The 27,454-nt window shown below is 44.0% G+C and overlaps 1 protein-coding gene across 2 annotated transcripts in view; it reads right to left on the minus strand.

The window, feature by feature from the left end:
* The window catches only part of spata17 (spermatogenesis associated 17), a 41,513-nt gene that overhangs the window by 8,812 nt on the left and 5,247 nt on the right, over positions 1-27,454 (minus strand). The window contains exons 5-9 of one of the 2 annotated variants that reach the window (XM_082142616.1): positions 26,948-27,051; positions 11,405-11,528; positions 9,116-9,301; positions 5,873-6,021; positions 2,111-2,246 (exon numbers count right to left, since the gene is read on the minus strand). In XM_082142616.1, coding sequence (XP_081998742.1) covers positions 2,111-2,246; positions 5,873-6,021; positions 9,116-9,301; positions 11,405-11,528; positions 26,948-27,051 — 699 coding nt within the window. The remainder of the gene's footprint in view (positions 1-2,110; positions 2,247-5,872; positions 6,022-9,115; positions 9,302-11,404; positions 11,529-26,947; positions 27,052-27,454) is intronic. The other variant, XM_082142617.1, reaches the window with a different exon arrangement.

Raw genomic sequence — 27,454 nt, forward strand, 5'->3', positions numbered from 1 at the left:
AATTCTCAGGGGAACATCAGTGCCTCTGGCGCCTGGGTCTCGGTGTGACCCGGGTTAAATGGAGGGCATCTTTTGGAGTACATTACTCTCTTAGAAGTCTAATGCATTTTGATTAATCAAAAACAGCTCTGCAGTCGCACTCTTCAGAGAAGGACGTAAATAAATAAATAAGCAAACAAAATAATTAGAAAAAGCAAAACGTACCCAGTACCCCCCAGTGATAGAGGAATGGATGGGCTCCTTGATGATGAGGTGGGAGAGAATGAGCGAGTTCTTCTAGATAACTTATCAAAGTAGTGTTGAGGGGGAAAGAATAATCCATTCAAAGCAGAAATGCAGTGCGTATGTTGCATGAGCTTGTTGCATTAATTACAGACACTGAGGCAGCTTTGCGAAGGGTTAATGAGTCTGGCATGTGCCAACAGATCAAACGCAAGAATGCCATGAACAAAATTGTAGTTGGTTACTTCTGCAAGCCTGTTCATGCTCAAGTGAAAAAAGAAAAAGGGAATGGGAACTTTAATTCTTGTAATTGTGAGTTTATATCTCACAACATACTCTATAAAAGAATCACAATAATTTTTTGTCTCCAAATATGAAGATATCTTATAAGATTTTATATTTTACCATGTGTCTTTTTATTTCACAATATCAATAAATAAAGTAATATACTGTATATTTAGTGCATTTGCCATTAAAAAGGGGATTTTTAATGCTTTAGAATGAAGTCTCCTATGCTCACTAAGCCTGTATTTATTTGATGAGAAATACAATAAAAACAGTACTAGTGTGACATTACAATTTAAAATAACTGTTTCTTATTTTATATATAAAATAATATAATATTATATATATATATATAAATTATATATTTTATATATATAAACAGTATATATATATAATAAAAATGTTGTTCCTGTGATGGCAAAGCTGATTTTTCAGCATCATTACTCCAGTCTTCAGTGTCACATGATCCTTCAGAAATCGTTCTAATGCTGCTGATTGGTGCTCAAGAATTTGTTATCTTATAATATATTATCAATGTTGAAAACAGTTGTGTGATTTAATATTTTCCTTAATATGACCTTTTTTCAGGATCTTGATGAATAGAAAAAATTTCCAAAGAACAGCGTTAACCTAAAATAGATGTAACATTATAAATGTCTTTACTGTCACTTTTGATCAATTGAATGTGTACTTGCTGAATAAAAGTGTTAATTAAAAAAAATATATATATCTTACTAACCCCAAACTTTTGAACAGTGTGGTTGGTCTACGTGTTAGTGTGGTAAAGCTCTTCTTGGTGGGGAATCACCCCTGAGGCTGAGGGTTTGCCTCCTGTTCAGCTATGGATCAGTGATAATCCTTAAAATGGTGTCCTCTGCCACATCAATTATGCTGATCATAGGCAGGCTCGTTATGCTGAGTCTTCATTACTGTCACCAGCCTCAGACTATCACGGTATAAATCAAGACATACTGGGCCACTTTCCAAAAGTATCAGAGAGAAGCATGTACCACGTCTTTTAACCTGTGACATATTACGGAATGGCTTGGATATAGTTAAACTAGACCAGTGTCTGATGTATTCTGGGAATGACCTGATGAATTCTGTTCTCTGTTTAAAAAAAAAAAGGTAAAATTTTTTATGCCATTGAGATAACAATTAAAACACAGAGCGGAACCGTGGCGCCACATCTAATATCAACCAAGCATACATGAGCGGTGTCAGCAGTAGGGGCTCTTATTTATTTCATTCCGGAGGAGGTATTTCTGGGCAATTGCGCTGGATGCAGAGGGTAGTGCCTGCTGGTAAGAGCCAATAAAGAACTCTCATCCATGAACGGCCTTCAGCAGAGACACAGTCAATTACCTAATGTGAGGACTTTGAGGGGGGGAGAAAGCCTTTTCTCCTCATTTACTTGTGGGTATTTATTAAATTGCTGTCAAATTTGACAAATTTGCGACGCTCAACATGGAGGTTGTTTTGGTGGGGGTGCGTGGGTTCACCCCCCCATCACCATCACAGATCCCATCTCCCTTTTTCAGAGAAATGCCAGCACACAATGCGTTTTGGCAGTTCTACATGTGCATGCTAGCGAAACGTGTACCTTTTTCCCCTGGAGGTACTCCTCGTGCTCCTCTCGGAAGTGCTTGGTCCCATATGCCACCTGCTCAAAGGGGGTGGAGGTGTGCATCAGGCCCTCGTACCGCTTGTTTTGGCTTGTGTTTAAAGATGTAAGGAAACTGCGTGGCAAAAAAACACAAAGACATAGGAATTAAAATACTTAATTAGCTAATATACTATGAATATTATTTATTTGATCAAAATACATAAAGAAATTGTGAAATATTATGCAAGTTTTCTATTGTACTAGATTTTAAAACCTAATTTAATCCTCTGATGGCAAAGCTGAATTTTCAGCATCATTACTTTAGTCTTCAGTTTCACATGCTCCTGCAGAAATCATTATTTTGCTTATTCGGTAAACATTTTCTGGATTCTTTGATAAACCATTAATTTGAAATAGAATTTTTTTTTAACATCGTAAAATTTTGTTACTGTCACTTTTGATCAATTTAGTGTGTCCTTGCTGGATAAAAGTATTAATTTATTTTTAAAAAGTAAAATCAAATAAATCGCACTGACCCCAAATTTTTGACAGTAGTGGATATAAATAGGAAAAAAATGGGAACATATTTTTCAACACCAGCTTGTGGAAAAGAGCATAACCCCAGTGTCGGCCCCATTACTGGCCTCTGGTCTTGGCTAACGCGACTGCTAAGAGCTAACACTCTGCTATTTTCACAGCACAGCACATGTTACTTATACATCATCACATTGCCTCATCCCTCCCTCGCAGGCACTTTTCATTCTAGTCCAGATCATTTCCAAACCCAAATCGCTTCTTAATCGTTGTGATGTCTTGTGGTTGTTTCTGCACATGCTGCGAGTTTGCTGGGCACACGTTCAGTGCAAAGAGCGGTTACTTAGGAAAAATGCCAGATGTTAATTACAGCGAGGTTGATTTTGTAAATTGTACCCAAGACACTTTGCCTGGAGGAAGATTTATCCAGTGCGGTACAAGAGGTGTCTGCGCGAGGCTGGGTAAACGTCCGCTGGGCATTGGCTTGGCTTGTCACAAAACAAACAAACAACCAACAACCTTGGCACTTTCTGTGAACACAATCTGCAAAGAAAGGTTTTTTTATTCCCAATGCTTGGTGTGTTCGTTCCCTTTTATGAGGATGAAACCAGAAGTGCAGGTGAAGCCCTGTCCTGTTTAATGAAATCAAAACAGACAAATATGGAAAATGTAACCATAATCGCTCCACCTGGAAAAGTTAAAAGTTTGCAAATCCATTGCAAAACTGCCACATATTCAGAGTAAAAAAAACAAACAAACGGGATTATCTAAACACACATAAGATCAAAGACTGTCTCATATTCTGAAACACCTGTTTAGGAAAAAATATAAATGAATCCTAGCTGCGCCAACTATAGTGAAACTTTCTGGCAGTTTGAGTTTGTGAGATAACACTCTCTTTAGTTATCTCCTCAAAGAACCATCCTGAACAAGATCATTATTTATTAGAGGACTTCTCCTGTCATGTAAGTACCACATAAGCAATAATGCTTGGTAAAGCTTTGATGGTGCAAGGTAAAAAAGGGGGTGACATCAAACACCACGCTGGCCCTTTAAATAATGGCCCAATCTCCCACAGACATCCTTATCCACAAGAGACACTAGCCTCCCTACAAGACAGATTACAGTGCAACCCATGCTAATGTGCACATGGGACGGACATCACAGAGCAAAAATTAATGTGGCCCCAATGTCCCAGAATACACAACGCTTCTGCTGCTTGCCGGCTGTTTCACTTACTGCTTTCATTGCCACTGAATTGCATTTTAATAGGGTAGTTTTTATTCATTGAAAGCCATTAAGGAAAGTTTGACTTCTCGCAGGGGATCTTTTGGCAGTGCAGACCAATGCCCAGTGACAACACCCTAGGAGGCCACCGAAACAGGAAAAGGGGGAGTGCAAGAGGAAGTAAAATGAAAGAACAGAGAAGAAGCAGGGGGAGAGAAAAATATGTATAGATGTATGTATTCAGTCTTTCTCTTGCACATTTGTAAACCAAACTGCAGGGTAACACTTTTAAACAGAATCAAATAAAAGTTTAAATGAATGAATGAATGAATGAATGAATGAAAGAACGATAGCTTTTATAAATCACTCCAAGAAATGATTAAACTTTATTTTATGAAGTAATTCAAATTTATTTTTTAAAAGTTCATTTTTGTTTGTGCAACCTAATGTAGTATTTAGATTAAGTTTATTTACCAAATGAAGCATATTATTAGTTTACCTCACAAAATATTTTAGTGTAGTTCTCAACGATCCTATTTTAAATATTTTTAAATATCAATAAACGCTTCATAGTCCAAGAACTTAAATTCTCTGTCAAACTAATTTAGTCCACTATGGAGCTGTTTTTTTCTCTAAATCATGGTAATCCATCCCAGCATTATCTGCATCGGAGGCTGAGGAGACATCACTAGGACTGAAATTAAGCTGGCGGTGGAAAAAAAAAGGAGCAGCAACATTTTGGTGGCTCTTTGAAACATTTCAGAGGAAATTAGTGAAACGAGAGTAGGATCCTGGATCAAAAAGACTCTAATCATGCTTCGCCATGCCCTGCAGACACCACATGTATAATACGATTTACACAGTAACCACCTCTCCTATTACAGCCTGTTTGGGGTATTCTGTGTTAATGGGGTTAGCTAATTTACTGTTTAAAGTCGGAGCAAGAAGAAAAAAAATTAAACATGATTAAAAAACATTGCACATTGAGCTTGTAATTAAAATAAAACGGAAGGGTTTTAAAAAAGAGATGGCACTGAAGTAACGTAAAAAAAATATTACAGTATTTATTATGGTAATCTGCTTCAATAATTATATAACAGAGAAGACTAATAATGCTAATTATGTATCAGCAGGGATGAAACAGTATAGGGCTATTATTAGTTGCTGTTGTTTGTTAACTTATTTAGCAGCTAACCCCACTTGAGATTTTACCATCTGCTTCAAACTTTGAGAGAATAAAGTGTGGGGCTTCTTTAGTGTGATTAATGTGCATCTACACAATATCACATATAGAGTCCGAGCACTCAACAGTTTACACTATTACACTTGGAAACATAATTGTATGTTCATATTAACATCTACAGTGGCCTCAAAAGTATTTGGACACTTAAGTTCAACCAAAAATCAAAATTAACCCTAACCCTACTTGATGATGCAGTGCAAATTTACTATACAGAGATAAGATATACAGTGGCTCCAGAAAGTATTGGACACTTAAGCATGCAATGCTATTCATATGTTTTTATGTGTTACTTAAAGGTATAGCTCACCAAAAAATTTAAATTATTTACTGACCTTCATGTTGTTCCAAACCTGTATGTTCCTTGTGAGGAACACAAAAGATGATATTTTGAAGAATGTTTTTTGAAAACTGTTTTTGTCCATATAATGAACGTCAGCATTGTCTAGGACACCACTGACTTTTTTTTTCTCTAAAAAATTTTTTTTTTTTTTTTTTGTGTGTGTTCCACAGTTGCCATGAAGGTGATTAAATGATGACAGAATTAAACATTTTCCCTTCAAGCCACACTTACAAGTGTCAAAATACTTTTTGGATCTTATCGAGACCTTGTACAGTTAATTTACACTTCATTATCAAGTACTGCTACAGAATATGTTCCATTGCTACAAATCAATACATACAAGCATTTCACAGAATGTCTAGTGCAGCTTCTAGGGATGTGTACATGCTAGCACTTCTGTGTGTGTGTAACTTACGTCTGGTCGATGACGCGAGTCCTCCACTCCTGGCGTTTGAGCTCCTCTCTGGCCTCCTCCAGGGCAGTGATGGATGTGGCCACGCGCAGGCTTGGCTCCAGGGGCCGCTGCCGCTGCTGCTGCACTTCCAGAGCTGGGCGAAAGGGCCCCTGACAGGTACGGGGGATAAGGTAAATGTTTTATTGCCCAAACCCGCCCGCCTCATTATTGATGAGGCCCCTGTGGACGGCCAGATGGACCCTCGAAAGCACCAGTCTTTTCATCTAAGACATTAACACACCTGACCAGAGCTGATAATGATACGTTGACCATACAGTGAAGGCCCTGAAGAGATTTCAAGTAAACGCTCTAGATTTCACTACCACATATACATGCTAACATAGAATAGCCATGTCAAATTTTTCTTTTTATTGAGAAAATAAATGATACCCCAGTAGTTTATTTTAAGGGATATTTTTACTCTTATGAGGGCATTTTTTTCTATAGTTTGTTGTTAATTTATCTCTAACAATTTAATTGAATCAGTTCAAATGATTCAACTAAACTGCAATAAATTCTCAATCTGGACAATTATGGCTTTTATTCATAAAACGAAAGCAACATGAAATACAAAATGTATGTGTAAATAATGCATATGATATCGTACCACAATTATCAGAATATATTTTAACTGATCTATATGTCTATGGTCTATACAGTATGTTCTCAATTGTTCACATGATGAAATCTGAAGTTTTGGAGCTGTCAAGGGTGTATTGTTTTTTTTTTGCAGCTACTATATCTATATCTATATCTATATATATATATATCTTTTTCTTTTTTTTTTTTTTTTGAAAAGCACTTTAGGTCAACTTCTGTTGGCTTACACATGCTCTAAAAATAAAGTTTGACTCGGCCTCTTAACCGTGTCACCAAACCACTTTAACCACTATTATGGATACATTCAACAATGCTAATAAAAAGTACCACTATACCTTGTAGTATAAAGTAAAAACCATGGCATATGATTATGGTAAGAAACAATATCATGTTACCGGTCCAAAATTAATAGAATTACCATGGTATGGCATTCATTTTGGACAGGTATGGTATTGTACCACAAACATAATTTATTTTGAACACAAACAAAACTGACACGTTGATACACAAGTTTTCAGATGTGTTTAGTGTCCCAAATAGAAAGTTATGCTATATACTTTTTGAACAGGCGTAAAAACACTTGTGGCTCCACATGCATAACTTATTGTTTTGGTTGCTGTTAGTTTAAATTTGACCTTCAGACATTGCTGCTTTTAATTCATGCTGGCGCAACATTCCATGCCCTTGATACTATCAAGACCAGATCAGCACCTGGCACTGACCAATCCCCTTACTTCCCCTAACAATACACATAATCAATCTATCACTCGCAGATGCTTATCACACAGAGAGAGATGCCTAGGGAGGGGGCTCCACCTCAGTCCACAAATAATTGGGAGAGAGAGAGAGAGAGAGAGAGAGAGAGAGAGAGAGAGAGAGAGAGAGAGAGATGGCATGAGGGAAGGGGAGGGGAGGAGAGGTTTGAGGGTGGGTGCTTATTCTGGGGTCTTTGTAAGGGCAAAATGTAGATAAATAATGCATCTTCATCTATTGCACATTGTGTGAAAGATGTGGCAGTTTTTTTTAATGAATTCAGACTAACTGGGCCCAGCTGGAGTGAAAAGCCAGCCCAGGGAGAAGAACTCGGGCTCTAATAAAAAGAAATGACTCACGCTTCATTTCTGCTCACTTATGTTTTACATTAATAGAAACCAATAATATGAACCAGTTACCATAAAAGTCATGGACCGTAAATAACACAAATGGCAAATACGTATCATCAAATCTCCCTCACAGCTGGACAAGATGACATGGTAGATTTGAAAGTACTTAAAGATATTCTTTATCGGGGCACCTTTACATGTTGTGGTATTCCCTTGCTGAGAGTCCCTTAATGGGATCCATGGAATAAAGGGGCTTTGGTTGACAGGTGTGCTTATCACCGGTTATCTGGCTGTCTAAATGCTTTGGCGGTATTCAGGCGAGTAGGGAGGCACGTTTAATGATATTATTCCATTTTTACAGCAAGTTTTTCTAAATGATCACACAGTGGCAATAAATCCTGGCTTTAATCATAGTTATCTCAGGATCTCTTTTGTTAATTGTCACCACACTCTGTCATCTTTTTGAGGCCATTTCATTGGAATAGTCAGGAGGGACATCAACAAATACTTTAAGTTGATATAATATCCTAGTAACGGGTGGTGATGAATATATGAATATAAATGAAGGTTTTAGTGTGAGTTTGTTTAAAGACAAATAAAAGTTCCATTAACAACATTACATTAAACAAACTACATGTAGAAAAAAAAATCATTTATCTTTCCCTGAATTTAAGCACAATATGGCAATAGTTCACCAAAAATAAAAATTCTGTCATTATTTACTCCAAATCCAAACCCATATGACAAAATAAATATTTTATAGAATGTCTTGGTTGCTCTTTTCCACGCAGTTACCATAAATGGGGAATGGGGGTTCAAGTTTCGAACAAGAAAAAAGCACCATAAAAGTATCACAAAAGTGGTTCATACAATTTATGCACTATATTCCAAGTCTTATGAAGTCATATGAGAGTTCAGTTAATTATGATCAGTTAAGTATGATTCATGAACTAATCTTTCAGAATGGTTTTTATAAACTTGATCTTCTGATTCATTAACCCTCTGGTGCTCCTCATTTGGGAGTCACACTGCCTTCGCTGTCATAAGTGACCGGACACCTGAAAATTAAACTTCCTCCACCCCAGTAAAACCAATGTAATATATTTTTGTTCAATAATATTGGCCTGGTTTCACAGACAGGGCTTAGGTTAAGTCAGGATTAGGCCTTAGTTCAATTAGGATATTTAAGTAACTTTTATAAAACATATTACTGGTGTGACTCTTAAGACAATAAATGGCACTGACATATTTTAAGACATGTTGCTTTCAGTTAAACAGTTCAAACATGCGTTTAAGTCTGGGACTAGCTTATGCCTTGTCTGTGAAACACAAGTCATATGGACTGCTTTTTGAATGATTTTGCACCCTTCTGAGGCTTGAAAATCCTTTTGTGTTCCAGTGAAGAAAGTCATACATTTTTAGAGTAACATGAGGGTGAGAAAAAGATTTAAAATTTTAGCGTGAACTATTTCCTATAAAGAAATCTTGGGCATGATCTCACCTGTGGCTTTTTGTGAATGGGTGGTAGACGCTCTCTGTTTGGCATCAGATTGGACAGATCAGGAATTATATTAGGGGTCTTCCTCTCTTTGGGAGCCGATCGCACCAGAAGCGGTTTTACTTTTCTCAGTCTCAGCTCCATCTCATTCGGCTCTTCTCTGAACGGTGAATTGAAAACACCTGGACACTACGATGAGCACACAAACACAAAAAAGGGTGTTGTTTGGATAAGCAAGGTGAACAAAACAATGTTATGCTTCTGTTAGCATAATGAAGAGAAAATCTGTTTCTCTATATGATTGCCCTTAAACTTTGCAGAGCAAACCTCCAAACACATCCTCATGCCCCCTTTAATAACTCATTTGCTAGCAATGGACTGCTAACAGCTTCCATTGTACCTCTCATCATAGGTATCCATGCAAAACCCACAGCAAAACACACTTAGCTTTCAGGAAAAGGAACCCACTTTATTCGGTCGACCACAGCAAAACAATTATACTTGTCACCTCCCCTGAATGGACACACATCCATCACTCTGGCATGTGTCATGTCTGCTAGCGTAAATGTCTGCTAGCTAACTATGAGCTGTCTGATCTTACTGTAGCACTTCAGTGGTTCTTGGTTTGGCTTGAGGAATAACAGCTACAATAATTAGTCTCTAATCAGACACTTCCTCATATGTGCTTAATTAGCAGCGGAATTTTTTTAAAGCTTTGTTACTATATGCTAATAGCTTTCACAGGTAATATGCCTCAGTAAGGCTCCTGCGCCGGTTTGGATAGTGTAGCTTTGGGTGTCACATGGTGGGGGGTACACCACAAAATCCCAACTTGCCTCGGACTTACAGGAAAAGAGCAATGATGTTGACCCTCGTACCGAGGAACTACATCTATGTCAGCGCAGCCACTTTTGTCCAGCGGAATTTTCTCTGGTTAACGATGAACCATGGGAGACCCATCCATTTCACGGAGACAAGGTCAGACTGTGGGAACATAAGTTGCCCAGCGTAGAGACACAGAGTGAGAATGAGAAAATCAGGGAGGGGGAGAGCAGAGTTAGACTTGAGATAAACTGAGAGAAAGTAAGAAAACTAAGAAGAGAGTTAAACCATTCCTGCAACTGACAAGTCTGAGATTGAGGTTTGTGGTTTAAATGACTGTCCTTATTAGTATGAATAATGTGCATGGTCATATGCGTTATATTTTTAACGTTTACATATGCAGAGGCCCCCCTATAATATAATATAATTTAAACTATTGATCAAAAGTTTGGGTAAAAAGATTATAAAAATTATGAATACTTTTATTCACCAAAGATGCATTAAATTGATAAAAAGTCACAGTTCAAATAAATGCTGTTCTTTTGAATTTTCTATTAAGGAATCCTGAATTTTTTTTTATTATATGTAAAATAAATGTAATATTTTTATTTTGATCAAATAAATGCAGCCCTAATGAGCATAAGAGACTTTTTTCAAAAACATAATAAACTTACCGACCCAAACTTTTAACCAATCACATCAACGTGTGATCCTCAACTCAGAGCTGGTGCGAGTGAGCGGAGACGGGACTAATTTGCATATTCATAGAATCGCGTATACTAAATGAGGCAAGGGTGTAGTTATACACTTTAAATTTGCAAATAAATTTGATTAAAAATACTACTGTAACAAAAGAATTTGTAAATCTGACTATTCTAAATATTTTCATTCAATGGGGCACAGGAAAAAAAGTACACAGTAACCAGTAAAACCCCAGCCCAGAGACCACACACCCATATTTTATCCTTATCTCCTTTTAAAGCATATTTTAACTAGCATGCGGTCCATCGCATCTGTTGTCCATTAGCCATTAGCTGATGTGTATTATTTCTTGATTTCCTTCCTCAGACTGCAGGCAGCTGGCGGTAATGTCCTCTTGCCCTGTTCGTGGTGTGGCTGGCACTAAGCGTCCAGTGACCAGAGCAGGAACATGGCATGAGTGGAGTGGCCACAGGAGGCTGTGATGACCATAAAAGCATGAAGGAGAGGCGGCAAAATGAAATATCTGCACACCCCACACTGCTGCTGAATCAACAACGGCCAGAGCACTTCATCATAATTATTAAGACACATTATAGCCAGAGGGATTTCTGAAAAGTATGTATATATCAGCAAATGATTGCAGCAGTTAGGAGCCTGGTCTTCATATACCACACTGTTCCTTTTGATTCTGTGACCTCAAATAAATGCAAATATATAGTATGTAAGCAGGATATACAAGCTTGTCCATCTCATTGATTCGGCACTGACCTGTTTAGTGCTCAGGAGGAAGTGGAGTCTTTGAGCCTGGATAGTTTTCCTTTGCTCCTCTTTTTCCAGAGTGATCCGTTCTCTCTCTTTTCTCTGGAGCTCTGCAAATTCCTCTAGGTCTCTCCTGAGAAGCAGAACAGTACAAATAAACCCACAGTTTTTCCAACTCACAGTATTTCTGTAAACTCTTGTCTTAATCCCAAGACATCAGACAATGTTCAATACACTTGTGGATTGTTCAAGAGAACAGCTTTACCGACAAAATATTAGTTTGACAGTATGGATTCCAGTGAAACTTTGCAAAACAGTATTTCTGTTGTATGTATGATAATAATAATACATTAGGAATCATGACCAAAGGGTATTGTTAGGCATGGTATGCACTATGCATACGGTTTGGAATATTGCAAGTCCTCGAAAGCCTATGTAGCAAATAAATTAATAAACAAATTAATAAAAAATATATAATAATGAACATGCACAAAATACTTCCTGTTAATTATTTTGCTCTGCATACTGATTACCTCACTTTTCCTGATGGATTTTTCTCTCCCATTTCCTCTCCGCAAAAGTAAATCACAAAAATAAATCAAATACGCAGAGTAGTTTGGGCTGTGAGTGTGTTTTCTATTGTGATCGGAGGTCACAATGTTCAAACGCTTTCTGACCAGCCTCGGTTTCATTCGCTTGGCATCACGCTGTCTGTGTGACCTTTGCCAACCTATATCTCTCGCTTATTATTAATTGCACTGCAGTGGACAAAAGCCAAATAGATTTGTAACCGTGGAAGGGGATCTCGATCTGTGTCTAAGAGAAGGCTGGGGTAACACATAAACCTCATTAGTGTTGATGGGCCAGTAGGGAGACATGGGAGCAGCTAACACAGATGACCTTTGTGTGTCCTTACACAACACAATCGCTATAAGCACCCTGGGCCCACTGAATTGCATCCACTTACTGTAGAATCCACCAATCCACCAGGTGCTAATCACCCTTACCTAGCAACAGCTAGGCATGTAGTATGCAGTCAAAAATACAGGACGTTTACAGCAGATTTCAGTCTATCCTTTTAGTTACCTTAAAGGTGGGGTAAGCGATATTTCAAAAAACGCTGTTGGACATTGTTGATATTTGAAATCAACCTAAACAAACACACCCCTCTCTTCATTGCTCCGCCTCCAAAACTCACCCTCCAATCCTAACCGGCCTGCGCGGAGTCAGCATCGAACCCCGATCACGGGCATGCGAGGCGAGTGCACTAACAGTGACGCTAAACACTGCATTCTCTAGCAATCGTAAGCGTGACTCTCACTAGCTGGCCTGAGTTACGCACGCAATCCAAGAGTGGATGTCTGTTTATCATAGCAGAAGCACAACAAAAATAGCTCTTAGCTCTCTCCAGTGCTGGAAAGCTTTTCTAATATTGTCTAATATATATCTTCTGAGCTTTTCTCTTTTGTATTGTGTCTCATCTCTATTTCTGCAATCTTTCTTCAAATCTCCCTCTTGCTCATTCTCTCTCCTCCACCGTCATACGCCCCCTAATGCTGATTGGCTAGACACATTTGTTGTTGTTTGTTCGTGTGTCGGTCCGACTAACTTCCAAACAGCGTTTTCCAAATATCACTTACCCCCACCAGTTTTTTTTTTTTTTACTTGTTCTTTTTTCAATATGCTAGCATATGAAGTATATGAATATGAAGCCGCATATGAAGTATAATTACCAGAGTGCTTTTTGACATTTGTCATAATGGAATTTCAGTATTATCTATAAATTCTCAAATTTTCACTTACTGTAGTTTAATAAAAAAATATGCAAAGACCAGCAAAAGCCACCTACTATTGTTATGGATCTGTGAAGGAGGACTCAAATGCAGGATGACAATTAACAGCTTTATTGACAAACAGATGACACGACGAGGTGGGAGAAGGTAGCAATCCAAACAATAGGTAGAGATGAGACAAAGACAAAAGCAGAGCAGCAGATGTAATGAGGTGTCCGTAGGCTGGAGCGTAGATATGGCAGATCAGAGTGAGACCAGAGGTAACAGCTAAAGCCAGACAGGAACTTCTTACAGCTTGGCGCTCATGAATCTCAGGCTCAGAACAGGGCTGCTTGCTGGACAGGACTGGAACAGGGAACAAGACAGAGCCAATGGCAGTAACCAGAGCACTAACAAACTTTTACAAAAAAACACTAAAGACTTAGAGAAACGATACTGAGACACAGTAGTACTCAGAGGTACAACATTTAACAAACTGGCAAACACAAGAGGGAAAGAGCAAACATATAAAGTGAGCAAAGAACATGAGGAACAGGTGAGCACACTCAGACAAACAAGGACTTAACGAGGAGACAGGTGCAAACACTCAAACAATGACTCAACTAAACAAGGGGGCGTGGTAGCGGGAAACAAGGAGGAAGAGACAGAGGAGCACATGGCAAACACAAACAAAGACACAGCCATGTGTTTAAGCACAACATAAACATAGAAACATTAAACAGAGACAAGACAGACAACGCTGCCAGGGCGGAACCCTGACAGTATCCCCCCCCTAAAGTACCCCCCTCCAAAACAGGCAGAGACCATGGAGAGAACAACTGGGGGGGAGGGAAGGGCATAGACATTGAAGTCCCAAACTGACCAGGGAACACAAAAGGTGGCATATGGCAGGTGGGAACAGAACTGGGAAAAGATTAGGAGCTGACAAAGGGGATACTGGCTTATAACCAGGAAACACAGAGGGTGGAATGGGAACTTGATATGGGGCACCTTGGGGACCAGGAACTGGCCTAGCTGGTCTGGGCTTCCAAGGGGGCTTGACAGACCTGGGGGCAAAGACAGGGCTGGTAGGATCGGGGAAAGTCTTGGAAACAGGTAAGGGGACTGACTCGGGGACGCCCTCCTGGGCTGTGCAGACATGCACGGGGACTGACTCGGGGACGCCCTCCTGGGCTGTGCAGACATGCACGGGGACTGACTCGGGGACGCCCTCCTGGGCTGTGCAGACATGCACGGGGACGCCCTCCTGGGCTGTGCAGACATGCACGGGGACTGACTCGGGGACGCCCTCCTGGGCTGTGCAGACATGCACGGGGACTGACTCGGGGACGCCCTCCTGGGCTGTGCAGACATGCACGGGGACTGACTCGGGGACGCCCTCCTGGGCTGTGCAGACGTGCACGGGGACGCCCTCCTGGGCTGTGCAGACGTGCACGGGGACACCCTCCTGGGCTGTGCAGACTGGAGCAGAAGGCTTGGAAACAGTGCTTTCTATAGCCTCAGCGGGCTCTGGGACAGCGCCTTCTATAGCTTCAGCGGGCTCTGGGACAGCGCCTTCTGAAGCATCAGCGGGCTCTGGGACAGCACCTTCTGTAGCATCAGCGGGCTTTGGGACAGCCCTTTCATTAGCATCAGCGGGCGCTTGGACAGCATTTTCAGTAGCATCAGCGGGCGCTGGGACAGCATTTTCAGTAGCATCAGCGGGCGCTGGGACAGCATTTTCAGTAGCATCAGCGGGCACTGGGACAGCATTTTCAGTAGCATCAGCGGGCTCTGGGACAGCGCTTTCAGTTGCATCAGCGGGCTCTGGGACAGCGCTTTCAGTTGCATCAGCGGGCTCTGGGACAGCGCTTTCAGTTGCATCAGCGGGCTCGGGAAACGCCCTCTCCGTTGCATCAGCGGGCTCGGGAAACGCCCTCTCCGTAGCGGCAGCGGGGGCACGGGAAACGCCCTCTCCGTAGCGGCAGCGGGCTCGGGAAACGCCCTCTCCGTAGCGGCAGCGGGCTCGGGAAACGCCCTCTCCGTAGCGGCAGCGGGCTCGGGAAACGCCCTCTCCGTAGCGGCAGCGGGCTCGGGAAACGCCCGCTCATTAACAGCGGTGGGCTCAGTTAACGCCCTCTCAACAGCAGGCTTGGGACTAGTGGACAAGACAGGATTAACAGGCATCTCCAGGATCTTGACAAGACTAGTTAGAAGTTCAGATAAAGCCTCTGCAGCAATGACAATAGGCATCTTGGGACTGGGATCAGTAAACATAACAGGACTGGTAGAGGTTGTCTCGGCGGGAATGACATCGCTTATCAACGGCATGGGAATAGAACTCACTTGGCTTGACACCTCAGAAACCACTGGATCTGGGGCTTGGGAATGGAGAAATGTAGACTGTTCAGCACGTACCCTTCTCTTCTTCCTCTTACGACGAGCTGATACTGCTTGCTGGGCTGTTTCTGTAGTATCTGTAGCCAACTCGGCCAACCCAGACGGAGAAGCAGTGACCCTCGTAGAATCAGCACTGACTGAAACAGATTGAGTAGGCTCTGAAGAGACAGGATAGTTCTCGTTAGTAACAGGGAAAACAGAGGTTAAGTCGACAGACTCAGAGATGACTGGAACAGGCGTAATTGACTGAGGGAAGACAGCGGTTGACTTGGCTGTGTCATGAAGAACAGATGGAGACTCAGATCTTGAATTGACTGGCGTTATTGTCTGAGAGGTGATAGCGGTAGATTTGACTGTGTCTTGAATAACAGATGGTACCACAAATCTTGAAGTGACTGGAACTGGCATTTCTGTCTGAGAGACGACAGCAGTTGATTTGGCTGTAGCTTGAATAACAGATAGTGAGTCAGATCTTGAAGTAATTGGCATAGTTGACTGAGAGATGACAGCAGTTGACTTAGCTGTGTCTTGAATAACAGATAGTGATTCAGATCTTGAAGTGATTGGGACTGACCTGGATGTCTGAGAAGTGGTGGGGGTTGGTTTGACTGGCTCTGAGGTAGATGTGGTGGACTGGACTGCCCTATTCCGTCTGGATCTCAGTCTCCTCGTAGAAGCCAAAGGAGGATCATAAATGTGACGAGACAGGCGGGGAAAGTTGAAGGCAGATGCAGGTGGGCTTGGCGGCATTCCCCACTTACTGCGATTACCAAGGTAACTAACGAAACCCCAGAAATCCAGAACACAGAGAGAATCCATCTCCCATGCAGGCAAGGGGTCCTCCAGGCAGGAGTTAAAGATATCCTTGAGAGCTGCATCATTATAATCTAGCCCCCTAGACCAGGTCCAAAACATCTGGGCAAAACCCCCAACTCCTAAGCCATCCTGGCAAAGAGCAGTGAGACTACGATGACGGGCCATTCTCTCTTGCATGTTGGCAGGTGGCAGGACCTTGATACTCATCCTGCTGAGTCCTGTAGTGGCCAGTTTGTTCTGTTATGGATCTGTGAAGGAGGACTCAAATGCAGGATGACAATTAACAGCTTTATTGACAAACAGATGACACAACGAGGTGGGAGAAGGTAGCAATCCAAACAATAGGTAGAGATGAGACAAAGACAAAAGCAGAGCAGCAGATGTAATGAGGTGTCTGTAGGCTGGAGCGTAGATATGGCAGATCAGAGTGAGACCAGAGGTAACCAGCTAAAGCCAGACAGGAACTTCTTACAGCTTGGCGCTCATGAATCTCAGGCTCAGAACAGGGCTGCTTGCTGGACAGGACTGGAACAGGGAACAAGACAGAGCCAATGGCAGTAACCAGAGCACTAACAAACTTTTACAAAAAAACACTAAAGACTTAGAGAAACGATACTGAGACACAGTAGTACTCAGAGGTACAACATTTAACAAACTGGCAAACACAAGAGGGAAAGAGCAAACATATAAAGGGAGCAAAGAACATGAGGAACAGGTGAGCACACTCAGACAAACAAGGACTTAACGAGGAGACAGGTGCAAACACTCAAACAATGGCTGAGTCCCAATTCGCCTACTTATACTACGACCTAAAAGTATGTACTTTTTTTGTGATGAAAAGGTACATACTTTTGAGTGTGTAGCAAAAGAGTATGCAGGGTCTGGGACATACTTCGATGACGTCATGCAACATAAACGAGAACGTGGTTGCCTAGTTACGCATACTGCGACTGTTAACAAAACATTTGACATTTCATTCATTCTTATATATCCAATATAATTTTATTTACTATTCCCATCTTTTTTTCCACAATACATTTACAATGTGTTTTACCAAATGTAGGAGTGAAGCAGGGCGTCGTCGTAGATCAACCAAACGCAGGTCGTTTGTGAGGCTGCTGGTTCTGACGTTCATGTGCAAATGTGTGTAACGAAAGCTACTTATTTTCTGAGTTAAAATATTAAAAGTTTATAGTGTAACTTTTGTTTAACGTATTTTATACTTAATCTTATACTTAAGTTATGTATAATACTTAAAAATACCCCGATGAAAATGAACCATGCTTTTACTATAGTAAAAGTGTAGTAACGTACTCGGTTACTAACGTAACCTCGGTTCTCTCTAGAAGAGGGAACGAGTACTGCGTTTTTGTAAAACGCTACGGGAAAAGTCTCTTTTCACGAAATACTGAAGCAAAAAATTATCCTTAATTTTCATACATGTAAAGCGCGTTGCGGCAGTGCTTAGCTATGGCGAGACGGCTCGCTCGCTCATTGGCTGCTCTGCAGCAACTGCATAAGCCTATCGAGCGAGGCCTGAGGTGACGTCAGGCCAATGAGGACGCTTCGCGCCCTCCTAGCCATTTCCCGCCGAGATGGGTGTGGCTAGCCTCTATATAAGGAGCTCGAGAAGGCTGATTCACTTGATTTTCATCGCCGAAGCGAACCAGAGTGAACCGTATGCACGGCAGAGAACGCAGTACTCGTTCCCTCTTCTAGAGAGAACCGAGGTTACGTTAGTAACCGAGTACGTTCTCTTACGAGAGTCCTCTCGTACTGCGTTTTTGTAAAAACGCTACGGGAACCCCTTGTAAAGCGCCGTGCGTGCTGGGATAAAGACACCAATCACTGGAGCAAACCAGGTGTACAGTGCATAATCACCAGATAGACTCACAAAGAGTCTGATTACATAATTCCCCATATTGCAACGTCCACGGACGTAAAACATGACCTCACAGAGAGAGTCTAGAGACAAGAGGGGATTCCTCTGTCCTTATAAGGTTGCGTCAGCAGACGCGAATATGACATAGCATAGACAGGGTGGGGAAACCTGAGCTAAATGCGGGAAATGTGGGTCTTACACAATTCTGCCCATAAGACAGTCGGCAGCGCATTGCGCATGCGATTTCAGTGTTCTAGTTAGACAGCTGAATCGGCTACACCGATAGTAGCTTAGCCTGCAAGGCGGGAACCTCTAGGTTGTAAAACCTAATAAATGTAGACGGCGAGGCCCAGCCCGCCGCCGTACATATATCCTGTAGGGAAATCCCGCTGGACCAAGCCCACGAGGAGGCAACACCCCTCGTGGAGTGCGCTCTAACTCCCAACGGGCACTGGAGGCCCTTGGCAGTATAAGCCAGCGCTATGGCGTCAACTATCCATCTGGATAGGCTCTGTTTCGAAACAGCCATTCCCTTGGAACGTCCACTGAACGAGACAAAGAGCTGCTCAGTCTGTCTGAAGACAGCAGAGCGGGACACGTAAGCTCTTAAAGCCCTAATGGGGCAGAGAAAACTTGAGTCCCCTTCCTCACTTGATCCCGGCAGGGCAGACAGGGAGATGACCTGAGCCCGAAATGGTGTGTTGAGGGATTTTGGCACATATCCATGCTTAGGTTTGAGTATGACTTTAGAGTCATTAGGTCCAAACTCTAAGCACGTTGGGCTCACAGAGAGCGCGTGCAGGTCGCCTATGCGCTTCACTGAAGCGAGAGCCATCAAAAACACTGTTTTGAAAGACAAATGCTTGAGGCTAATAGATTGGATAGGCTCGAAAGGGGCACCTTTCATAGCCGCCAAAACCGTAGAAAGGTCCCACATAGGAACTGAAGGAGGTCTGGGAGGATTTAGCCTCCTAGCTCCCCTGAGGAAGCGGATGACTAAATCGTTCCTTCCTAGAGACTGCCCCAGCGTTGTTCTGGAAAACGCTGTAATAGCCGCCACATAAACTTTGAGCGTGGAAGGGGATCTGCCCTTATCCAACAGCTCCTGTAGGAAGGAGAGAACCTCCGTCACCTCACAATTGAGAGGTGATACGCTCCGAGCTGTACACCAGCCGGAGAAAACCGACCACTTCGAGGCATAAAGCCGCCGAGTCGACGGCGCTCTGGCCTGAGTGATGGTGTTTATCACTCCCTCTGCGAGGTTAACGGATAACCGTTGAGCGCCCACACGTGAAGCGACCACAGCTCCGGGTGCGGATGCCAAATCGAGCCCCCGGCCTGCGAGAGGAGATCTCTCCTCAATGGCACTGGCCATGGAGCGATGTCTGCTAGCTGCATCAGGACTGGGAACCATGCTTGGTTCTTCCAGAACGGTGCTACAAGCAGTATTGAGCATTTCGTTTCCTTGACCCGCTCTAACACCTGAGGCAGGAGGGAGACGGGGGGAAAAGCATAAAGCGGGCAGCGCGGCCATCCGTGGGACAGCGCGCTGTCGTTCTTGGAAAAGAACACGGGGCAATGAGCGTTTTCGCGGGACGCGAATAGGTCCACCTCCGCTCTGCCGAATCTCTCCCACAACAGCCGGGCTGTTTGTGGGTGTAGAGACCATTCGCCCAGGGGAATGTTGTTCCTGGACAGTCTGTCTGGGCCCACATTCTGGAGCCCAGGCACATGCACTGCTCTCAGCGAGCGCAAACTGTGCTGAGCCCATATTAGGAGGCGTTTCGCCAGCCTGTACAGGGATGTGGATTTCAGACCGCCCTGGCGATTTATATAGGACACCACGGCCGTGTTGTCCGAACGGACTACGACGTGTTGGTCCTTGATGTGGGGATAAAAGCGCGTTAGCGCGTTGTGCACTGCCAGCATTTCCAGGCAGTTGATGTGTTGGAGCTTTTCTCGTTTCGACCACAGGCCGAAAAACGGTCTGCCCTCGAGCAGCGCTCCCCATCCCGAGGTGGATGCGTCGGTCGACACCATCCTCACTCTCGAGGAAGTCCCCAGGCTTACACCTGATCGGTACCAGTCGTCTGCCAACCAAGGTGTCAGGGCTGTGACACAGCTCTGATCGACCTTGAGACGCAACCGGCCGGACACCCATGCTCTGCGCGGTACTCGCGCTTTCAACCAGAACTGCAGAGGGCGCATGCGGAGCAAGCCCAGCTGGAGGACCGTTGATGCTGAGGCCATGAGACCTAGCATCCTCTGAAACGTTTTGAGCGGGGTAGACGCGCCGCAGCGGAAAGATCTCGCCACGCGCTGAATGTGCAGCACGCGCTGTGGCGACAGCCGCGCTGTCATAGACTGTGAGTCCAGAATGGTACCCAGAAACGAAATCGTTTGACTGGGGTTCAGTGAACTCTTCGTCCAATTGACCGTGATACCAAGATTCTCGAGGTGGTCGAGTAAAATGGTTTTGTGCTCCACGAGCTGTGATCGTGATTGAGCTAGGATCAGCCAGTCGTCCAAATAGTTCAGCACTCGCATGCCTCTGAGTCTGAGAGGAGCGAGCGCCGCGTCCATGCATTTCGTAAATGTACGAGGTGCCAGGGACAAGCCGAACGGAAGGACTGTATACTGGTATATCTGACCCTCGAAGGCGAATCTCAAGTATCGCCTGTGACGTGACGCTATCTGTATTTGAAAATACGCGTCCTTCAGATCTATTGACATGAACCAGTCTCCTCGGCGAACCTGCGCGAGAATTTTCCTGGTCGTGAGCATTTTGAAACTGCGTTTCACTAATGCTTTGTTCAGCCGTCTTAGATCCAGTATGGGTCTGATACCACCGTCCTTTTTGGGGACTAGAAAGTATCTGCTGTATAGCCCCCCTTCGCTTTGAGCCAGGGGTACATGCTCTATCGCCCCTTTGCATATCAGTTTTGATATTTCGGCGCGAAGTAGGTGTGCTACTTCTAAATTCACCGTAGTCTCGACGCGCGCTGTGAAGCGGGGAGGGCGTCGACAAAACTGTAGCGAGAAGCCTCTTTTTATAATGCCTAGCACCCAGTCCGAAATCCCTGGAAGCGCTGCCCATGCTTCTGCATGGCTGGCTAAGGGCTGGATGCGAAGCGCGCTCTGTTCGCCGTGCGACAGAGGTGCTTCGAGGTGCGATAACATAGGCGTTATGCCTGTGGCATTCGAGGCGGGGGGCGCGCTTGATATAGCGGGCAGAGCGCTCGTCCTCGACCTTACTACAGTGCTTAACTGAGTGAGGGAGGTCTGAGCGAGCCCCGCGGGACTCATGTCTGCGAGTAAACGTGGGCGGGAAGCGGGCACATTTACTGCTTTGGCCGCGCTGCCTGTCTGAGCAGAGCGAGCGCGCACAGGTTTCGTTTTTACAGAGAGCCTGTGGTCTGTGAGACATAGTGTGTGTGGGCACTGGGGAGTGGGCACTTTCACTATATTGGAAGCGCAATCGACCTGAGTCGATTTTATGTGCGCGAGCCCTAAGTGTAGGGCTGTGCTTGTGTGTAGGGATGGGCACTGAGGAGTGGGCATCGACACTACATTTATAGCACCAACGGCCGTGGCCGGGACACCAGAAAATACACTCTTTTCGGGATATATCTGGGTAGCCGTGAAAACGGCTTTTGTGTGCAGGCGAGCGGGCAACTGTGCAGGCTTGCTTCTTGCAGAAAACGCTGGAACAGTCGCAAGTCTTGGGACTGAAACAGCGGTGCGCTTGGGTGAGAGACCGGCCGCAGCGGGGCTCACACACCTGCGCTTCCCTAGGAGTGCTAGGACTTCTTCGGGGCTTCCGGCTTCACCACAACCCTTGGTCGAGGCCCGCGCTGAGCAGGGCGTCGGCTGGTAGAGCGAGAGCGGGACCTAGAGCTGTGCTGCTGTCGCTGCTGTCGCTGCTGAGAAGGTGTGGCGGAAGGCGGGGGCTGATGCTGAGTGCTTCGCGGATTCTGTTTATCGCGATTCGCTGCAGAACCGGAGCGCTTCGGCAGGAAGTGCTTAAAGGCTTGGGACGCTTTCTGGGCCTCGGTAAATCTCTCCACGAACTCGGAGAGAGAAGAACCGAAAAGGCCAGCGGAAGACAGCGGGGCGTCGAGAAACGCGTTGCGCTCGGAATCAGCCATTTCCGTGAGCGTAAGCCATAGGTGCCTCTCAGCAACAGTGGCGGAAGCCATACATCTTCCCATGGCCTGTGCAGCAGACTTGGTAGCGCGGAGTGTTAGATCCGAAGCGCTCCTCAGATCCGCGATGCAGATAGCCTCCGGTCCCATCTCGTCCAGCTTACGGAGGAGATCACCTTGGAAAATCTGCAGTGTAGCCATGGTGTGTAGCGCTGACGCAGCCTGCCCAGCGGCGGAGAAGATTCGCGCGAGCAGCGTCGACGTCATGCGGCAGGCTTTAGAAGGCAACACCGGTTTAGTCCGCCGTCCAGCAGAGGGCGGGCAAAGGTGGGTCGCTATCGCCTGTTCCACCGGCGGAAGTGAAAGGTAGCCTCGGTCTTTCGCATTATCCAGGGAGGAAAATGCTGGCGACACAGACGAGCGCGTTCGCGCAGAGTAGGGCGCATTCCAAGCCTTCGCCACTTCTTCGTGAAGCTCAGGAAGAAAGGGGGCGGGCTTAGATTCCGGAGAAGTGCGCTCACCAGGGAGGAAGCTACCATCCAGCCGGGTACGAGAAGGGAGTTCCGGTGCAGACCACTCGAGGCCGAGGCTCGCCGCGGCCAGCGCGAGTACTCGCATGAGCTCCTTCTCTATGTTGGCTCTCGTAGTGGGCTTGCGGGCAGGAGGCGCGAGGTCCTCAGAGCTCGCCCAGTCCTCGCTGCCTGAAGCTAGCAGAGAGCAGGAATCCTTCTCTCTCGACGCGGCCTCAGAAATGACTTCCTCTGATGAAGCGGCGGCAGACTGCGGGCGCTGAGCATCAGGAAGTGAAACAGGAGAAGCCGGTGAAGCAGGCGGGCAAACCGGCGAGCTTGGTCGAGCTGGAGCGGGTTCCGGGGCCCGCTGCGAGCGGCGCTTCTTACGGCGCGGCAGCGCGGCGGGGAGTGCAGACTCTGAGAAGGATGCCAGGCGAGTCCGCAGAGTCACCATCGGCAAAAGGTCGCAGTGAGGGCAGCCGCCGTCAGCGAGCGCGAGTGCTGCATGGTTCTCACCCAAACAGGAAACGCAGATGACGTGTTGGTCTCCCTGGGCGAGTGGGGCTCGGCACGAGCCACATGAAGGCATCTTTAAAAAGACGCAGCTCTTTTAGGGGGTGAGTGTCGCGGCGGCGAACACACACACACACACACAAACAGAGTGGTAAAGGATATATAGCGCCGGAAAGCGCAGCAGGTACGGCTGTAGAAGGCGGCGTTGCCAGCAGCTTCGAGTGGCTCGTCCCGCTGAAATGCTTGCCTCAAACGACGCTTGCTTCCTCGTGATCCAGCGATGCGTGAGCTTCGCTGAAGAGATGAAAATCAAGTGAATCAGCCTTCTCGAGCTCCTTATATAGAGGCTAGCCACACCCATCTCGGCGGGAAATGGCTAGGAGGGCGCGAAGCGTCCTCATTGGCCTGACGTCACCTCAGGCCTCGCTCGATAGGCTTATGCAGTTGCTGCAGAGCAGCCAATGAGCGAGCGAGCCGTCTCGCCATAGCTAAGCACTGCCGCAACGCGCTTTACATGTATGAAAATTAAGGATAATTTTTTGCTTCAGTATTTCGTGAAAAGAGACTTTTCCCGTAGCGTTTTACAAAAACGCAGTACGAGAGGACTCTCGTAAGAGAACCATGTTTCTTTGGTTGGACTGATAAAGTTAACATTTGTACAGCCACAGTATTACTACAAATAAGTCAGACAGAAACATCAAAAGAAATACATAAAAAAGACACTTGCATGACACTAGAGCCTTTTTATTTATTGTTTTGTAGCCTGCAATGAGGCGCTCAGTATCTTGATCGGACCCAACAAGATAAACACGGTACTTTTTTGGCACAACATAAACCCATTAATATTACGAGACAATAAAATATAACTTTAATTAGGGTTAAACATTTGAATTCTTACACTTAAAAACTGAGGGCGCATCTCCGTTGCTGAATCCGACTGCCATGTCTACATCACCACCATCAGCGCAAAGCTCCTCCCTCCCGCACGCAATGGGTTGTGGGCAATATTAGCCGTTAGAGTGTGCATTGATCTGCACTTCGAATTCTAACCGGAAATAGTAGACCATCCGGGTATCTTTGGAATACTCATTTCAACATACTACGATTTGGGACGTACTAAATCTAGTTTCGCATACTATTTAGGACGGATAGTATGCGAATTGGGACGCAGCAAATGACTCAACTAAACAAGGGGGCGTGGTAGCGGGAAACAAGGAGGAAGAGACAGAGGAGCACATGGCAAACACAAACAAAGACACAGCCATGTGTTTAAGCACAACATAAACATAGAAACATTAAACAGAGACAAGACAGACAACGCTGCCAGGGCAGAACCCTGACAACTATGAGTTAAAAAATAAATAAATGAAAACACACACACAAAAAACAACAAAATATGATTAATTAGGAGAATTTAAATGCTTTTAAGGTGGCAAACATCAAGATCAATTTGCCCATAAAATGGGATTTGGTATCCTTCTCTGTAATGAATGCAGTAATTTGTGTGATTAAGCATATGCATAGCATGGCCTGTGTATTTTGGAGTCTTGCTTTGATAAAAGACCTGCCCTAAATACTATGAAATGTTTATAAAGAAAAAAAAAAATTTAATAAGGCCTGCAGTTAAGGAGTGAGTTTCACAGATGTCCTTGAAAGGGACACGAGAGCGGAAAAAGTAGCCTGAGCAATGGGAGTCCATAAATTCCCCCTGTGCTTCCAAAGAGTTAAAGATTTGCCATGCTCAAACATTACAGAGAGAAATTTATCTGATTATGGCAGTAATAATTACCCAGCTGTTTATTACAGATAGAGAAATAATTCATGCAGGCAATAGGCCATGGTGGCAATGACACTCCACATTTAGTAAATATGCAAGCCGCTCAGTTCTAATTACTCAAGCCCAGAGGAAGCCCTTATTAAGTGCTGGAACTTTAAGTGTCTTCTTGACAAGTGATAAATTGTTACATTGCACAAACTCTTGCTGTGGAATTGCCGCGGTGAACTCAGGTCTTGACTTCATTAAGGTATGCAGAGAAGGACAACTGAATGAAGATGGACACTGGAACATAGCGGGCCTTGTCATCAGGCTAGAGCTAATGAAACGACACAGATCGTTTTGCATTGGGAGGAGGGGGATCCTTCACCGCTGGCAGGGAGAGAGAATGAGAGAGAGGGGCCGTCCTGACATGGGCAGTCGCTGGCCTCCTATCATTGGCATGCCGGGTTGGTCTGCTTGTGCTAAATGGGAACCATTAGGAAAATTTTGAATAATTTATTCAAGCGCCAGAGCTGTACGGATTAAAATCCTGGCACTGAGACCTTTGAGGGGTGACTAATCAGTCAGTGGGTGATCCTGAGCCCAACGTGGAACAGATTGTCAGAATCAGCGCAGTGATCTTTCACTTCACATCTATGACTGATTCATCATGACCTCAGAAGCATTCCATAAACAACTAATTAATGCACTAACAGACAGGGTCTACCGACGGATAGAGAGAGAGGAAGAGAAGCAACTTTGACTTTGTTTAATACTAAACAGGTGGATTAATCTGACAATATTTGGGAATTTCTGAGATTATCAAATGAGCCAATATCATTTTTTATCTGCCCATATGAAATTAAGTTAAAGGTATAGCGGAGGATCTTTCCAAATTTTAGATAAGACCCGCCCTCTCCACTTTTTGAAAAGTTTGATTGATTCACCAGAATGATTGACAATTAGGAGGACCAATAGTTTAGACTACCCACCAGGAAGTAAAACATCCTCCGCTATACCTTTAACATTTTCATTATACAAAAAGTTAAAATTCACAGTCTGAATTTTAGACTTTTGTTAATCAGTTGTCAATCAGCTGCATACTGTAAAACTCATAAATGGTTGATCATGACAATCACACTACATTTTGGCCACCCCCGAAACGGTTAAAAGTTTCCAACATTTAAGACAGTGTAGTACATGATGGTCCAGTGTTTTTATAGAGAAATGCAATGTGTTAACGTGATTCAAAGGTGAGAAACCCCATTAAAAGAGAACATTCCCACTTAAAGAGAGGCTGGAGTAGGGAGACGGAGGGAGGGGGCAGGGTGTTAGGAGTCAGTGATCCAAGGAGCACTTAACAGATTTACATTTAATTTTAGCTAAACCCTTAAGATATTTTCCCACAAAATATATTGGTCACATTAAAAAAAGTGACTTTGTTTTTATCAAAAGTAAAAGATGGCATCTTCCTTCGGCCCCCGAAGCATGATTTTTTTTAAATAAATGTGGGGGCACACGCAAATCAGAGGCTAATTTTAAATTTCATAAAGTTATTCATTTTCAAGTAACCAGAGGCGATTTACACATGACATGCTGCTAATGTATATGTCTCAAACATGCCGTTAAAGCCATGACATTCCTTTGTCTTTGCAAGAATTTCAGACAATGGTCATCTGTGAACACTAGTTAAACGTAATGCTATGTGCTTTATTTGGAGCAGTGTAAATGAAAATGTAATTTTAATTCTTCTTACCTGATGTGCTCATTCTTCCTTGTCAATCCCTCCAAATATCTCTTGCGTGCATAATAATTGTGTACATACTTCCTCACATAATAGCCCCACCATCTCTGCTGTATCTGCAAAAGAAGGGTGAGTTCTGATTATGAATACATGTACCTGATTATTATTTTGTTGCCTTTACTATTCCATTGTATGGCTGATAAAAAGTAGGAAATGTAGTTTTATTTGGAACTGCAAAAAGTATTTAGAAGTTAAAAGACAAATCAAAGTCAGAGCAAATTAAAGAAGTTCCCTGTCTCTTTCGAGCTTGCAGTCATTGTCACTCCATGAAGAATGAGAGTGCTAGCTAGTGCCACCATGATGACAGCACCACTGAGGACCCAAAACAAAAAGGACAGATGTCCTTCAGGCTAATTAGGTGCTTAAACAATAGCAGGTAAAAGAGAAAAAAAAAATAATAAGGCAAAAACTAAACAAAACAAGAATTGCCATTGATCAGTAGTCAATAGATAATTTTAA

Source organism: Leuciscus leuciscus (assembly GCF_965113295.1).
Source record: "Leuciscus leuciscus genome assembly, chromosome: 17".
Taxonomy (NCBI): domain Eukaryota; kingdom Metazoa; phylum Chordata; class Actinopteri; order Cypriniformes; family Leuciscidae; genus Leuciscus; species Leuciscus leuciscus.